Source organism: Herpailurus yagouaroundi, unplaced genomic scaffold (genome assembly GCF_014898765.1).
Source record: "Herpailurus yagouaroundi ecotype Mexico unplaced genomic scaffold, PumYag 141, whole genome shotgun sequence".
Taxonomy (NCBI): Eukaryota; Metazoa; Chordata; class Mammalia; order Carnivora; family Felidae; genus Herpailurus; species Herpailurus yagouaroundi.
The window spans coordinates 10745565-10760931 of NW_024412396.1; the positions used below are offsets into that span (position 1 = coordinate 10745565).

The following is a 15367-nucleotide window of genomic DNA, read 5'->3' on the forward strand; positions in this document are numbered from 1 at the left end:
AGGTAATCTACTAGACAGTTGCCAAATTAAGGTTTTATTTTCATTTTAAATTGCTTTCTCATTTTTGGCTCTTTCAAATTGACCCACATTTCCCATATGTGTAGTAGAGCAGAGGAAGAGAGTGTTGTGTTGATCACCAAAAAACTTGCACAGGCCTTGGAGCACTTTATGAGACTAAATGTACATGATTAAAAATCTGCGTATACCTATGTATTTAACTTTCAAGAAATAGCACTATTGATCTGACTGACTTAAAGCAGTCTTTAGTCAGAAGGACACAGATGACTAGATGACAATTGATTTGGTTGTCATGTGTAGGCTACATTTTTTTAATTCACCTTAGCATATATTATTTTACCATTCTTTGTATATGTTAGTTATAAGAGCATTGGGGAATGGATCAGTTATACTTTGCTATAAGAAAGAATTGTTGCAGAATTCTGATATGTTTGTCATTTTTTAGTACCCCACTCTCATTTAAATTAGGGTTTTTTTTTGGTTTTGTTTTGTTTTTAAGGAGAGTGTGCAAGCGGAGGAGAGGGGCAGAGGGAGAGAGAGAAAGTCATAAGCAGGCTTCACACTAAGCTCAAAGCCAGACTTGGGACTCCATGCCACGACCCTGGGTCGTGACCTGAGCCGAAATCAGGAGTCGGATGCTCAGCTGACTGAGCCACCCAGGTGCCCCACTTTAGCAATTTAAAAAATGTATTCCAAAATTAATATCTTAATTCTGTCACATCTGTAAAATGTTTTAAGCCCCACACTTTTTTTTTTTTTTTCCTGTTGTAAAGCAGAGTTAGTACACTTAACCCTTTTGGAGAAAATAAATTATTTTGACCTTGAAAATTAAGATTTTTTTTTGAGGAATAAAATACTGTGTTTGCATTCCTTTTTTGGAAGTTGTACAGCTTAGAATAATAGTTTTTAACTCATTTTTTTAATACTGAAGGAAAAGTTATGTCTCAGGAAGATTACTAAGCTTTTTCAACATTAGCAGGACTTCAGGTAAGTGTTGCCTTTAGTATTCCTCATTTAAGTATGAAATGGCATAATACAAATTTTCTTGATAGCTACAGAGTAAGTTTCATTTGTTGCAACTTCAGGTTCCTTAGAAATTTTAAAAAGTATTAGAGCTGTAAGACCCATGATTTTTTTCTTTGCACACAAGAAGGTATGCAGAGAATATAATTGACTCAGGTGCTCTGCTTTAGTAGTATCGATGTTTCTAAAAAATGTTTGTACAATACATTTAAAGTACACTAAGAAAATTTGGTTTTCTAAGAATGGTGAAGAAACCTTGATAAAGTCATTCATCATATGGTGACTTGAGTAAGCAAGCTTCTATTTGTTTAAATGCAGGTTGTAGTTAATCATTTTATCAAACCAGGAAAAACCATATTAGAAATTTAAAAAGTTCAGTGCTAAAAATATTAAGTATGAACTTTAACTCAATTGGTTTTAAAACTCTGGTACTTGAACCCCTTACGGATTTTTCCTGGATGGCATGAGACCTCCTTTGACAACCCACCCTCCCAAACCACTGTCACTTCTATTTTTGGTAAATCTATTGTACTTAAATATGAAAATTCCTTTGAAAAAAGAAATCTATGTGTAAAAGAAGGCCTTTGATTTGTTATTCATTAATTCATATTATCTTTATTTAGCATTTGCTGTGCGCCTGGCCTTGAGGATACCAAGATAAATTAGAGATTGTGTAGCTTGAGCTTTAGTTGACAAGGTAGTAACTATAAAGGAGTAAATACGTACAAGTACTAAGAGATGCAGAAAAGAGAACAACTATTTCTATCGGGGTCTCTTTGGGAATCGTTTATAGAAAAATTAATCAGTTGAATTTGGATATATTAACTGCAAATAGAAGTTTGAGATGGTAAGCAAGGTTGATTTTTTTTTTTCCCCCTGTATTTTGGAAGTTGCCTGTCCACAATACTTAGATTTGCAGTAAAAATAGATTATTAATGTTTGGCCATGTCTTTGTGTTGGACTCCTTAGAACTATTACTTGGGAATAAGAGTTATGAATAACTTTATAATTTTAGGGTTAAAATATGACCCGTATGTGTCTCTTGGTTAGATTCTACAGCTTTCATCATGAAGAGTTAATGACAAAAGTGAATTTTCATTTTTCTAGCTTCATATTAGATTTAGCATATTTTATTCCTGAACAATAATTTTTTGAGCAGCTATGGCACTGTAAGTGATACAAGGAAATATAAAATATTACTCCCTTAAAAGAGCTTATAGCTTTGGTGGAAAGAGAGCTGGACAATTTAGCAATGGTTAGATGCCAGCTCAACATAGAGTAGAAGGAGCCATATAGAAGGCAGGACATACTGATTTAAAAATCAGTGTAAAGGAATTAGATAAAAAAGATAAGATTTGGAAATTGAAGAGGATTGGAATAAGTAAGGAAAAAACAACTAGATAAGTTAATGACCTTGTAGACCAAAAGCACAGGGAAGTGAGGATAGGTTGGCAGGTGAGAGGAAAATATAAGGTAAAAATGTAAGAGCATCAGTTTGTACCTTGAGAAAAACTGAAAGATGTGGGGAAAAGTTAATAGGTTAGATAGAAGGTTAATAGAAGGAGTGATGGGGAAAGAAACAATTTTTGTGTTACTATTTATCCTCTTTGCTGTATTTGGCATTACCAGCAGCCTTGAAAGAAGTTGTACGTTGGTTCTGATAGTTTGTTAGTTCTCTTCCCATTTATCATGTGTTCTTCCTGATCCAAAATTTTGTTTCTTTCCATACTTAACTTTTCAAAGCCAAATAATAGCTCTTTTTATTTACTTATTTTTATTTTGGTTGACAGTTTATAGAACTAGTGGAAAATTAACATTCCTATATGATCTGAGCTTTGAAAAATCCAGATTTGCTACTCTTCTTTGTTGACTAAGTAATTACTTAGATGTTTTTTATAAGAGTAGTAAATGATCTCTTACATAATTTTCTTAAGGTTATGATCTTCAAATTTATGTTGCTAATCTTGATGTTGCCTTATTTCATTTCTTTATTTTGATTTTTCTTCAGAAATACTGTCACCTGAAACTCAAGTGATACTACCGTCTGTTGCTGAAACTGAGTTTTTCATTAAGAAACATTGACTCATTTGTCTTTATTATCATTAGCAGCCAGTCACCAAATTCTTTTTTCTTGGATTGCTCTTTTCATTTCTGTGATAGTTCAGGTGTTTCAAGTCTCCAGTATTTGTCCATCTCTTGGGCTTTGTGCCTCAGCAAATCTAATTTTGTATTCCACTGCTAGTTTATAATGGCTTCTTATTGCTTATTACAAGGTTTAACTCCTGCTTGCCCTTGAAGACCTTCTTATTGTTGTACCTTTTATCTTCAGAAATAAGTGAAATAAGAAATAAGTCTACTTTTCATCATGACAGCTATGCTCAACCATTCCACCCTAATCACACACCTAGAATTACTTCTTTTTAAAATTCAAATCCAGTCTATTTTTCAGAGTTGCCTCCAGTCCTTTCTCTACTCTGAAACTTAATCTATTCCAGGAGTTTCCAAGTTATGACCTTTGGACCAGATCTGGTCTTTTGCTTCTGTATAATGGCTTTTTACATTTTGAAATGGTTAAGAAAACAGTTAAAAGAATAATATGTGTGATATGTTAAAGTTATATGAAATTCAAATTTTAGTTCTCAGGCACAACCATGGTCATTCATTGAAGTATGGTCAATGGCTGTTTTTGCGCTATGACCACAGAGTTGGATTGTTCTAACAGACACCGTATGGATGCAAAGCCTAAAATATTTACTGTTTGGCCTTGTGCAGAAAAAGTTTTCCAAACCCTGATCTATTCCAACTTGCACTGATCTTTCATTTTTTTGAATTCCTATTGCACTTACCAATTCCATGGTATAGCACATTGTCTTCTCAGTTATGGTGCTGTAAAGTTTCTTTAAAAATAGTGGAGGAGGTACTTTTAAGCCTCTCCCCACCCCAATATATACCTTCTTTTTAGTCTATACATCTTCCTGAGATTCTTATTCAGCCACTTAATGTTCCCATCACGGAGAAAATTGTTAAGCCTTATTTAATGTAGTTTGTATCATGAAAATAATGATTTCCCTCTGGTATAGCATTATAATTTTGAATGTGAAATCATGCCCTTCCCTTCACTTCTCTGTTTTCTCCAAAGCGAGAAGACTCAGACTCTGGAAGGGAGGTGAACATTTTCATAGTGCCAGCTTAGTGGACTTTCCTGCATATACCTTTGTACCCTCAAAACTTCTGACATAAAGCTGAGCAGATAGTGGTAACCACAGTAAATACTTAATGGATTGTTTACATAGGTTGATATAAATCAGGCGACCTTTGGTTCTTCTGTTTTCACCGGAGTGAGGAAATGGTCTAGAAAGAGTTTAGAATAACTTTCATACCAAGGCGTGGGACATAACATGTTGTTAGAGGAAAGTGTCGATTAAATAATAGGGTAGGCAGTAATTCTGTTTGGAAATATTTTAGGTCATTGGTTTTCAGATATTTTATGCAGTGAAACTTTTTTCAAAGAATAAATATTTGAAATATCAGAAGATAAAAATGAATGAAAACAGAATTATCTTTACTGAGTAGGGCTTGGGGAGGGAGCTCCAGAGTACTGCCTACTTGGACCCTCCTGGAAATACTTCCATTGAGCCTTCAGGCTTGCCTAATTTGTGTTAACCAGCAAACTGTTGGTCTTGGACAAATCTGGACTTTTTATATTAGAATATTATGCTATACTAATAGACTTAGGGCCCATAGCATTGTGCAATTTTTGTTAATTTTGACTAGAAATACGACTTCAGTGGTTTAGGATCTGAGTTTGGAGACTGGCCCAATTACTCATCAAATATTTGAGTAGCCAGTTTGTGTCAGGCACTGTTTAGGGTGTTGGGAATGTGGTAAAAACAACAGCAACAAAATCTCCATTCTAACATAGTTTAATCCTAAATCCTAACCAGGATATGCTTCCAGGTTATTTAGTCACTACATAAATTGTTGAAATTTTTAATAGATTCTCTTCATTCACTTGATTATAATCTTGTGTAAAGACCAATTCATTGGAATGTCTTTAGTGTTCCTTTCAACCTTAAGATTATGTGCTTATGTGGTAGAATTCTTGGTCAAAGAAAATGTTGTGGAATATAATTGACTCTTCTACAAGTATTACATTGTTTAATGACTTAACTATTGTATATGTTAAAATGGCTTTTTCATTTCCTCTTCTAGTTTTTCGCTAATAATAAATTTGTTAATTAATAAATTTGTTACTGAGAATAAGAATTAAGTACTACTGTATCAATATTGTACCATATTCATCTTTAGTAAATCAGTTGATAACTTTTATTAAGCTAGGTTACATCACCTGAGACTGAAATATATGACAGTCTTCGGGCTCCGATCTGTCTTTTGTCAAATATTTGATTATGTAAGAGATAACTTTGACTTAAAGAAGCTGGAGCACGTAATTACAAAGATCCTTCTGTTTAGTTCTGGAAAATGTAATTTCTTATAATATTTCTGATTCTAAAAGTTTCAAAAATTAGGGCTAAATGTATTATAGATCATAGTCTTTATTCTGGTGGCTTAAGTTTTGACTGTTTTTGGAATCTTGAAATAAATGTGCATTTCTTCCATTAGTAGCTTTAGATTAATATATTACAGTGCTTATTCAGTAAACAAATGTGCTTTCCTCTTTTTGACCAAAGAATTAAGAACATTTTGATTTTAATATTTATTAGCATTCATGCATTTATTGAGTACTAAGTAGGAGGCACTGTTGGAATCTTGTGGAATATATTGATGAAATAAAGATTTATGCCTTTGTGGATCTTTGTTAAATCTGGAGTAGGGGTGGGGAGAGGGATAGAGTCTAATGACAAGTAAATAAGTTGCAAGTAAATTAGGAGGTAAGGTGGACTTTGGAAGTTACTAGGAAAAGTAAGTGTAGAGGCAGAGGCATGCTTAGCATGTTAAGAAATTGTGTTAGTGTTCCTCATTGTGTCTAGAGCAGAATGAGTGTGGGAGAATATATGAGAGTAGGTCAAAGAATAAGATAGGTTTGGAGAAGGCAGATCTTATGCCATAGAAAGGATTTGACTTTTAGGAGCCACTGGAGGTTTTCGGACCTAAGAATGGGAAGCTCTGACTTACGTTTTAAAAGAAACTCTGGCTGCTCTGATAGTGATAGGGGAAGGGGAGCAGGAGTGGAAGCACGGAGATTAATTGGGAAGCCTTGGAATAATCTAGGGCCAGATATGATGGTGGATGGGTCAGATTAGAGCACTAAATGTAATGAAAAGTGATAAATTCTAGATATGAAGATAGGACCAACAGGAATTTCCTGACATGGTGTAATAACTTAAAAGTGTAAAATAATTAAGATATCACACCTTTTATCTATGAATGCAGAAGTTTTGTGAGAAGATAGAAAACAAAGTTTTAGTTTAAATCCAGAATTACTAAGAATTCATTTTTTTCAGTTTCCTAGATTCCTTGTAGAACTTAAAAGCTTTTGTTTTTGTTTTTCATGGAAAGCCACTTCATGTTATTAAAACTCGATTAAGAGGAACAAGTTGTGTTTGAATGACTTAGTAAAATATCTTTGAAAACTTAGTTGTATAGATCGCTTCATTTCTGAGACAATTGTAGGGACCACTCAAGAAGAATATTAGGCAAATAGTTGCTCTCTCCCTCCAACTCTCTCATCAACTGTAGCTCCACTGAAGTTAAACATTTTTCGTTAATTTCTGTGAGGATACTTAATCTAAACATTTCCTTGAAATGGTTATAAGGTAAACTTAAAGGCAGAATGAGAAAGAAACTGCATTGCAAACAAAAAGCAGTAGTCCTGCTTAAGAAAATAAAGATGGGTCATCCAGAGACTCATTTTAACTGGATTGCTTTGAGTAGGTCATTTCTACTTTTGTCTTGGTTCCTTCATGGGTAAAAATATGAGAAAATGAGAACAAGTTATATGAAAGTCACACCAAAAATCAGAAAGATGTAGGAATCCACATTATCAGATATTACCATTACACATATCTGAAAGGAATTTTCAAATTAAATTGAATAATCTGCATATATATATATATTAGCCATTAGTTTATTACTGGGAGCACACAAAAAAAGAAAGGATTTTTTTTTTTTTTTTTTTTTTTAAGCACAGAAGAAAAACTGCCTCAGTTGGTTAATGGACAGGAATTTTGACCTGGATGTTGAGGGCCAGAAGGTAATTCATGTAAGTATATACTATCCAGGTGTCTGAAATTAAATGCCCTTATAACCAACCTATTACAGTCAACCTCATGAAAGCTATCTTTCTCTGATGAGGTGGTAATACCATACTCACCTAAACAAATAGCAAAATGTTTTGGATGACCGGTGACAGTTTTTTTTTTTCCCCTAGTCTATGGTTTCTCAAACTTTTTTAAAATCTGAAAACATTTTTTTATTACTATATTTTATTTTATTTTTTAACATTTATTCATTTTTTTTGAGAGAGAGAGAGAGGGGGAGAATGTGAGTGAGTGGGGGAGGGGCAGAGAGCCAGGGAGACACAGAATCCAAAGCAGTCTCCAGACTCTGAGCTGTCAGCACAAACCACGAACCGTGAGATCATGACCTGAGCTGAAGTTAGAAGCTTAACGTACTGAACCACCCAGGTGCCCCAGAAAACATTTTTATTAAATTAGGGCTTTTGAAAAAAAAATTAAAAAAAAATCTTTTGGGTTAAGTAAACTTCTAAATTAGATAAAGAGTGCACTGCTTTGATGAGAGATTTGGAGGGAGAGAGCAACTATTTGCCCGGTATTCTTCTTTCCTACCTGTAGGTGAAAGAATTTTCCATCATTGTTTGAAAATCACTATGGTGACTCATGACATAAAGCTCTGCAGCTGACTTCATAATACCAGCAGGTAGCCTTCTTGAAAGAAGAACATGGATGTTACTTAAGTGTCTAATTGATAGTTTACTGTGAATTTGGTGTGAAAACCATAAATGTCATGTAGAGCTACCTTATTTCTAATTTAAACTTTAATATTCATGATTCAAAGCCTGCCACTATCAAATTTATTAGGATGTGTAGAAGCCTCATTATAAAATTTGATATAATAGTTTTATTTCTCCTTAGATAAGAAGCTTTCCATTTTTCACTGACCTGTGAAAGGGTGGTAACTTCATGCCTTCACTCATCTTCTTTTAATTTTAAGACCCTTTTCTTTCTGAAATTTTTATTTTTAATGTTTCTTTATTTTTGAGAGGGAGAGCTTAGGTGGGGGGCACAGAGAAGGGGACAGAGGATCCAAATTGGTTCTGTGCTGATAGCAGTGAGCCTCATACAAGGCTTGAACTTGTTAACTGCGAGATCATGACCTGAGCTGAAGTCGGACGCTCAGCCAACTGAGCCACCCAGATGTCCCTGTGAAACTTTTAAAATACATTCTACGATAAGAGTGTTTTCATTTCTGCTTACACTCTATAGCTTAAGATAGAAAGCTACCTCAGTATTTTGAGGTACATGCTGTAGGAGAGCAGAAACGTGTCTGTTAATGTTTGGGTAAGCATATATGAGGAATGAATAGTGACTATTAAGGCGCAAGGGATTAGGTTTGTAGTTGAGAATTTTCTATAATACTTAGGTTCATATGACAATGTACTGTTACTTTTCTGTTAACTTTGTGTCTCTTAAACTGGAAGGCAGGGGACAGTCTTAACATGCTTTGAATTGCTTAGTTTTCAGAATAGATGTTTGTTTAATAAAGAGCCATATGTAGTGCTAGTGTTTATGCTGTTGAACATGAAAATTCCCCAAAGTAATCACTAGGTAGGTTTTCTTTTGATGTACATTTTAAAGAGTATTGTCTGCAGTTTTCTGCTTTTCTAGTAAGACGAAAGGATTCTATTCCTTGTTTTCGATTTTTTTCTTAATTGTTAGTTATGGAATCATTGTGGTGTTTTCCCAAACTAATTTCCTTTTGCCTCTTTATCACTGTATATAATGTTGTTATCCAGTTCATTCATTGTGTTTTCTTACCAGTAAATACAAATATTCTTTTACACAGTTTAGGTAAAGAAAGTTAAACTTGTGCTAGGTGTAAATACCCAATTTGACCAGATTAAGATTTTTTAAAAGGTTTATTAATTAAAAAGAGTTAATAGGATTGGAGGGACTGCCCCAATTTCTCTTACTTCTAGTTATCATATACATTGCTGCCAGATAAATTTTTTTAAGTCACAGGTCTGACCAGATCATTTTTTTGAAAAAATACTTGACTGTTTCACTGGTTCTAAGAATCAAATTAATAAACAGAACTAATGCTTATTAAACCCTTTGTTGGCGAGGTGCTTAACATTTAAAAAAATGATTTACTTCTTAAATTTATATAGATACACAGCCCCATTTTATAGATGGGGAAACATGTATCAAAGCAGTTTTGGTTTTACTGTTGTCATAAACTCAAATAGATTTGAAATAACTTTAACTACTTGTGTTGCTTTTTCTACATAGGATTATTTTATTAGGAAAGTGAATCTAGTAAATGCTTTGTTTGAATGTCATATGGCAGATGCTAGTATTTATAGTTGAGGCTAATAGAATAAAGTACATGAATACAAAAGTCTGAAATTTTACTTTTTAATATTATTTTACCAGAAATGTTAGTCATAATTCTGAATTACAATTTCTGTTACTCATTAGTTGTTAGTATAGTAAGTGTACAGTATATTTTGAATAAATGTTTACTTGCATTTGAGGTCAGTGTAGAAGCCAGGTATTTGGGGCAAGTGGTGGTTCTTTTCTTTGTATTTTTTCTCTATGTTCTTTAGTTTGTTTGAACTGAAGATAATTTTCACATATGTTGATGTCCAAATGATATATTGCTTTTAATTCAACCTCAGAAGAATGAGGAATCTATAAATAAGATTATTCTAAAAGACTGATTCATTGCTTCCACATAAATAACCTAAATTAAATTGCATGTAGTTCTTCCAGGTTATTTAATGTTGCTAGTGTATCAAATACTTGTAGAAGATTATCTCAAATATATAATCTCCAAATTCTTTATCTTACTGCTACTTAAAATGTGGTCCATGAGCTTTTTGTAGCTACTCTTAGAGGAAATAAATACAGAAATCAAGAACATTTAGAAATAATTTGACAGTGATGTTATGTCTCTTCAATCTAATAATTGGGGCTTGGATTTTTAAAAAACTGTATTTATTGCATTTTGCAAAATTGAACATGCAGATATGAAATAAAAATTGATCCTTTGATAGTTTGAGAAACTTTGGTCTGGTTAAATACTCTCAGTATTTGTATTAACTGTCCATTTCTACTTACCTATTGAAGTGTGTGAATATTTTAAATTTGTTTTTGGGCATAACATTTTATAGATTTCACAGGAGCATGTTGAAACTTCATGAACAATTTTATTTAATTCTAACATCTTGCTAAATTTGTATGAAATTCCATTTTAGGGAACAAGTTTTGGGGAATAATGTAATAGAAAGCAGGTTGTTTTGAAAGTTGTGAGAGAGTTGTTAAGGCAACTAGTTGCTTTAGTTATCAGCAAACATACCTCCAGTCACAGAAGGCAGGAAAATTGAGGGAGGGGAAAGGACTAGTTGTTTCTTCAAACTTCTAGGAAGGAATAGAGACAAAACACACATTTGGTCAGTAGGGGCTTAGTTTAAAGCTTGTGAAACATTAAATTTTGTATGTAATTATTTTAATTATTAGATTTCTCTTAAATTTTTGAAGTCCGGTTGCATTTATAATGGTAAATCATAAGCAGTGTTTAATGGTGGTTTCAAACCTAAAATACATGTAACATTAATATCCATAGTGCTTTGTTACGAACATCTGTAGTATGTATATAATTTAATATGTAACTCCTGATTAAGTTTTGTCCTTTTTCTCCTCTTTCTAGGAAGATGATCGTTATGATCTTGAAGACCTTTCTGCATAGAAATGAGGGAAGTACAAAGAACCAAATATAGTTCTGAACTTTCGGATCTGTATTTTGAGATGATTTTATTTTCAGAATGAGAAGTATATCTGGTTATCTTTATGAATGTAGAGACATGAGAAGAGAGTTATGATGGCAAAAAACAAAGAGCCTCGCCCCCCATCCTATACGATCAGTGTAGTTGGACTCTCTGGGACTGAAAAAGACAAAGGTAACTGTGGAGTTGGAAAGTCTTGTTTGTGCAATAGATTTGTACGCTCAAAAGCAGATGAATATTACCCAGAGCATACTTCTGTGCTTAGCACCATTGACTTTGGAGGACGAGTAGTAAACAATGATCACTTTTTGTACTGGGGTGACATAACACAAAATGGTGAAGATGGAGTAGAATGCAAAATTCATGTCATTGAACAAACAGAGTTCATTGATGACCAGACTTTCTTGCCTCATCGGAGTACGAATTTGCAACCATATATAAAACGTGCAGCTGCCTCTAAATTGCAGTCAGCAGAAAAACTAATGTACATTTGCACTGATCAGCTGGGCTTGGAACAAGACTTTGAGCAGAAGCAAATGCCCGAAGGGAAGCTCAATGTAGATGGGTTTTTACTGTGCATTGATGTGAGTCAGGGATGCAATAGGAAGTTTGATGATCAACTTAAATTTGTGAATAATCTTTTTGTCCAACTATCAAAATCAAAAAAGCCTGTAATAATAGCAGCAACTAAATGTGATGAGTGCGTGGATCATTATCTTAGAGAAGTTCAGGCATTTGCTTCAAACAAAAAGAACCTTCTTGTAGTGGAAACATCAGCACGATTTAATGTCAACATCGAGACATGTTTCACTGCACTGGTACAAATGTTGGATAAAACTCGTGGCAAACCTAAAATTATTCCCTATCTGGATGCTTATAAAACACAGCGACAACTTGTTGTCACAGCAACAGATAAGTTTGAAAAACTTGTGCAGACTGTGAGAGATTATCATGCAACTTGGAAAACTGTTAGTAATAAATTAAAAAATCATCCTGATTATGAAGAATACATCAACTTAGAGGGAACAAGAAAGGCCAGAAATACATTCTCAAAACATATAGAACAACTTAAACAAGAACACATAAGAAAAAGGAGAGAAGAATATATAAATACTTTACCAAGAGCTTTTAATACTCTTTTGCCAAACTTAGAAGAGATTGAACATTTGAATTGGTCAGAAGCTTTGAAGTTATTGGAAAAGAGAGCAGACTTTCAGTTATGTTTTGTGGTGCTAGAAAAAACACCTTGGGATGAAACTGACCATATAGACAAAATTAATGATAGACGAATCCCATTTGACCTCCTGAGCACTTTAGAAGCTGAGAAAGTCTATCAGAACCATGTACAACATCTAATATCAGAGAAAAGAAGGGTAGAAATGAAGGAAAAATTCAAAAAGACTTTGGAAAAAATTCAGTTCATTTCACCTGGGCAGCCGTGGGAAGAAGTTATGTGCTTTGTTATGGAGGATGAAGCCTTCAAGTACATCACAGAGGCTGATAGCAAAGAGGTGTATGGTAGGCATCAGCGAGAAATAGTTGAAAAAGCCAAAGAAGAGTTTCAGGAAATGCTTTTTGAGCACTCTGAACTTTTTTATGATTTAGATCTTAATGCAACACCTAGTTCAGATAAAATGAGTGAAATTCATACAGTTTTGAGTGAAGAACCTAGATATAAAGCTTTACAGAAACTTGCACCTGATAGGGAATCTCTTCTACTTAAGCACATAGGGTTTGTTTATCACCCCACTAAAGAAACCTGTCTTAGTGGCCAAAATTGTACAGACATTAAAGTAGAGCAATTACTTGCCAGTAGTCTTTTGCAGTTGGATCATGGCCGCTTACGGTTGTATCATGATAGTACCAATATAGATAAAGTTAACCTTTTCATTTTAGGGAAGGATGGCCTTGCCCAAGAACTAGCAAATGAGATAAGAACACAATCCACTGATGATGAGTATGCCTTAGATGGAAGAATTTATGAACTTGATCTTCGGCCAGTTGATGCCAAGTCGCCTTACTTCTTAAGTCAATTGTGGACTGCTGCCTTTAAACCACATGGGTGCTTCTGTGTATTTAATTCCATTGAGTCACTGAATTTTATTGGGGAATTTATTGGAAAAATAAGAACTGAAGCTTCTCAGATCAGAAAAGATAAATACATGGCAAATCTTCCATTTACATTAATTCTGGCTAATCAGAGAGATTCCATGAGTAAGAATCTACCAATTCTCAGGCACCAAGGGCAACAGTTGGCAAACAAGTTACAATGTCCTTTTGTAGATGTACCTCCTGGTACATATCCTCGTAAATTTAATGAAACCCAAATAAAGCAAGCTCTAAGAGGAGTATTAGAATCAGTTAAGCATAATTTAGATGTGGTGAGCCCAGTTCCCACCAGTAAGGATGTATCAGAAGCTGACTTGAGAATTGTCATGTGTGCCATGTGTGGTGATCCCTTTAGTGTGGATCTTATTCTTTCACCCTTCCTTGATTCTCATTCTTGTAGTGCTGCTCAAGCTGGACAGAATAATTCCCTAATGCTTGATAAAATCATTGGTGAAAAAAGGAGGCGAATACAGATCACAATATTATCATACCATTCTTCAATTGGGGTAAGGAAAGATGAACTAGTTCATGGGTATATATTAGTTTATTCTGCCAAACGGAAAGCGTCAATGGGAATGCTTCGAGCATTTCTATCAGAAGTTCAAGACACCATTCCTGTACAGCTGGTGGCAGTTACTGACAGCCAAGCAGATTTTTTTGAAAATGAGGCTATCAAGGAGTTAATGACTGAAGGAGAACACATTGCAACTGAGATCACTGCTAAGTTTACAGCACTGTATTCTTTATCTCAATATCATCGACAAACTGAGGTCTTTACACTGTTTTTCAGTGATGTTCTAGAGAAAAAAAATATGATAGAAAATTCCTATTTATCTGATAATACAAGGGAATCAACCCATCAAAGTGAGGATGTTTTTCTACCATCTCCCAGAGACTGTTTCCCCTATAACAACTACCCTGATTCAGATGATGATACAGAAGCACCACCTCCTTATAGTCCGATTGGGGATGATGTACAGTTGCTTCCAACACCTAGTGACCGTTCCAGATACAGATTAGATTTAGAAGGAAATGAATATCCTATTCATAGCACCCCAAACTGTCATGACCATGAACGCAACCATAAAGTGCCTCCACCTATTAAACCTAAACCAGTTGTACCTAAGACAAATGTGAAAAAACTGGATCCAAACCTCTTAAAAACAATTGAAGCTGGTATTGGTAAAAATCCAAGAAAACAGACTTCTCGGGTACCTTTGGCACATCCTGAAGATATGGATCCTTCAGATAACTATGCGGAACCCATTGACACAATTTTCAAACAGAAGGGCTATTCTGATGAGATATATGTTGTCCCAGATGATAGTCAGACTCGCATTATTAAAATTCGAAATTCATTTGTAAATAACACCCAAGGAGATGAAGAAAATGGATTTTCTGATAGAACCTCAAAAAGTCATGGGGAAAGGAGGCCTTCAAAATACAAATATAAATCTAAAACCCTGTTTAGTAAAGCCAAGTCGTACTATAGAAGAACACATTCAGATGCAAGTGATGATGAGGCTTTCACCACTTCTAAAACAAAAAGAAAAGGAAGACATCGTGGAAGTGAAGAAGATCCACTTCTTTCTCCTGTTGAAACTTGGAAAGGTGGTATTGATAATCCTGCAATCACTTCAGACCAGGAATTAGATGATAAGAAAATGAAGAAGAAAACCCACAAAGTAAAAGAAGATAAAAAGGTAAGTTTAACTTATAAAACTTTACTAAACACTAATAATGTTTATGAAGATGTTTGTTTTGCCTTTTAAAATACATATTTTTTAAGGTAATGAATATTATTGAGAACTTAGGCTGCATTAGGTCATTCGGTAAATAATTAGCTCTTTTTAATGTTTTTAGTATTTTGTGAGGGTGAATTATTTTCATTACTTTTTAAATTGCATTATTTTTTACTTGTGTCTTTAGTGTAGAAGTTTGAATTCTTAATCTTCAGTGTAATTATTCTAGGTGAATATGCTTATTTTCCTTTTAGAAACGGAGATATAAAGTGATTTCGCTCTTTTTTTTGTTTTTACGTATCCCATTTATCTTTTTGCCTTCTTGACCTAGCAGTTTTGCAAAATTAATTTGACCTACCAGGTTCAAAGATACTAAAATATAATTAATAATTTGTAATATTGGAAATTATTCGCAATTTTGGAATTTACAGTTCCAGGAAGCTTCTTTGTGGATGGTGGTGTAATGCCTAAAGACATGCAGAAAGGT

At 34.1% G+C, this 15367-nt stretch overlaps 1 protein-coding gene across 5 annotated transcripts in view; it reads left to right on the forward strand.

The window, feature by feature from the left end:
* The window catches only part of ARHGAP5 (Rho GTPase activating protein 5), an 81627-nt gene that overhangs the window by 2012 nt on the left and 64248 nt on the right, over positions 1 to 15367 (forward strand). For all 5 annotated transcript variants that reach the window (XM_040476888.1, XM_040476887.1, XM_040476889.1 and 2 more), the window contains exon 2: positions 10954 to 14841. In XM_040476888.1, coding sequence (XP_040332822.1) covers positions 11122 to 14841 — 3720 coding nt within the window. In that variant the 5' untranslated portion in view covers positions 10954 to 11121. The remainder of the gene's footprint in view (positions 1 to 10953; positions 14842 to 15367) is intronic.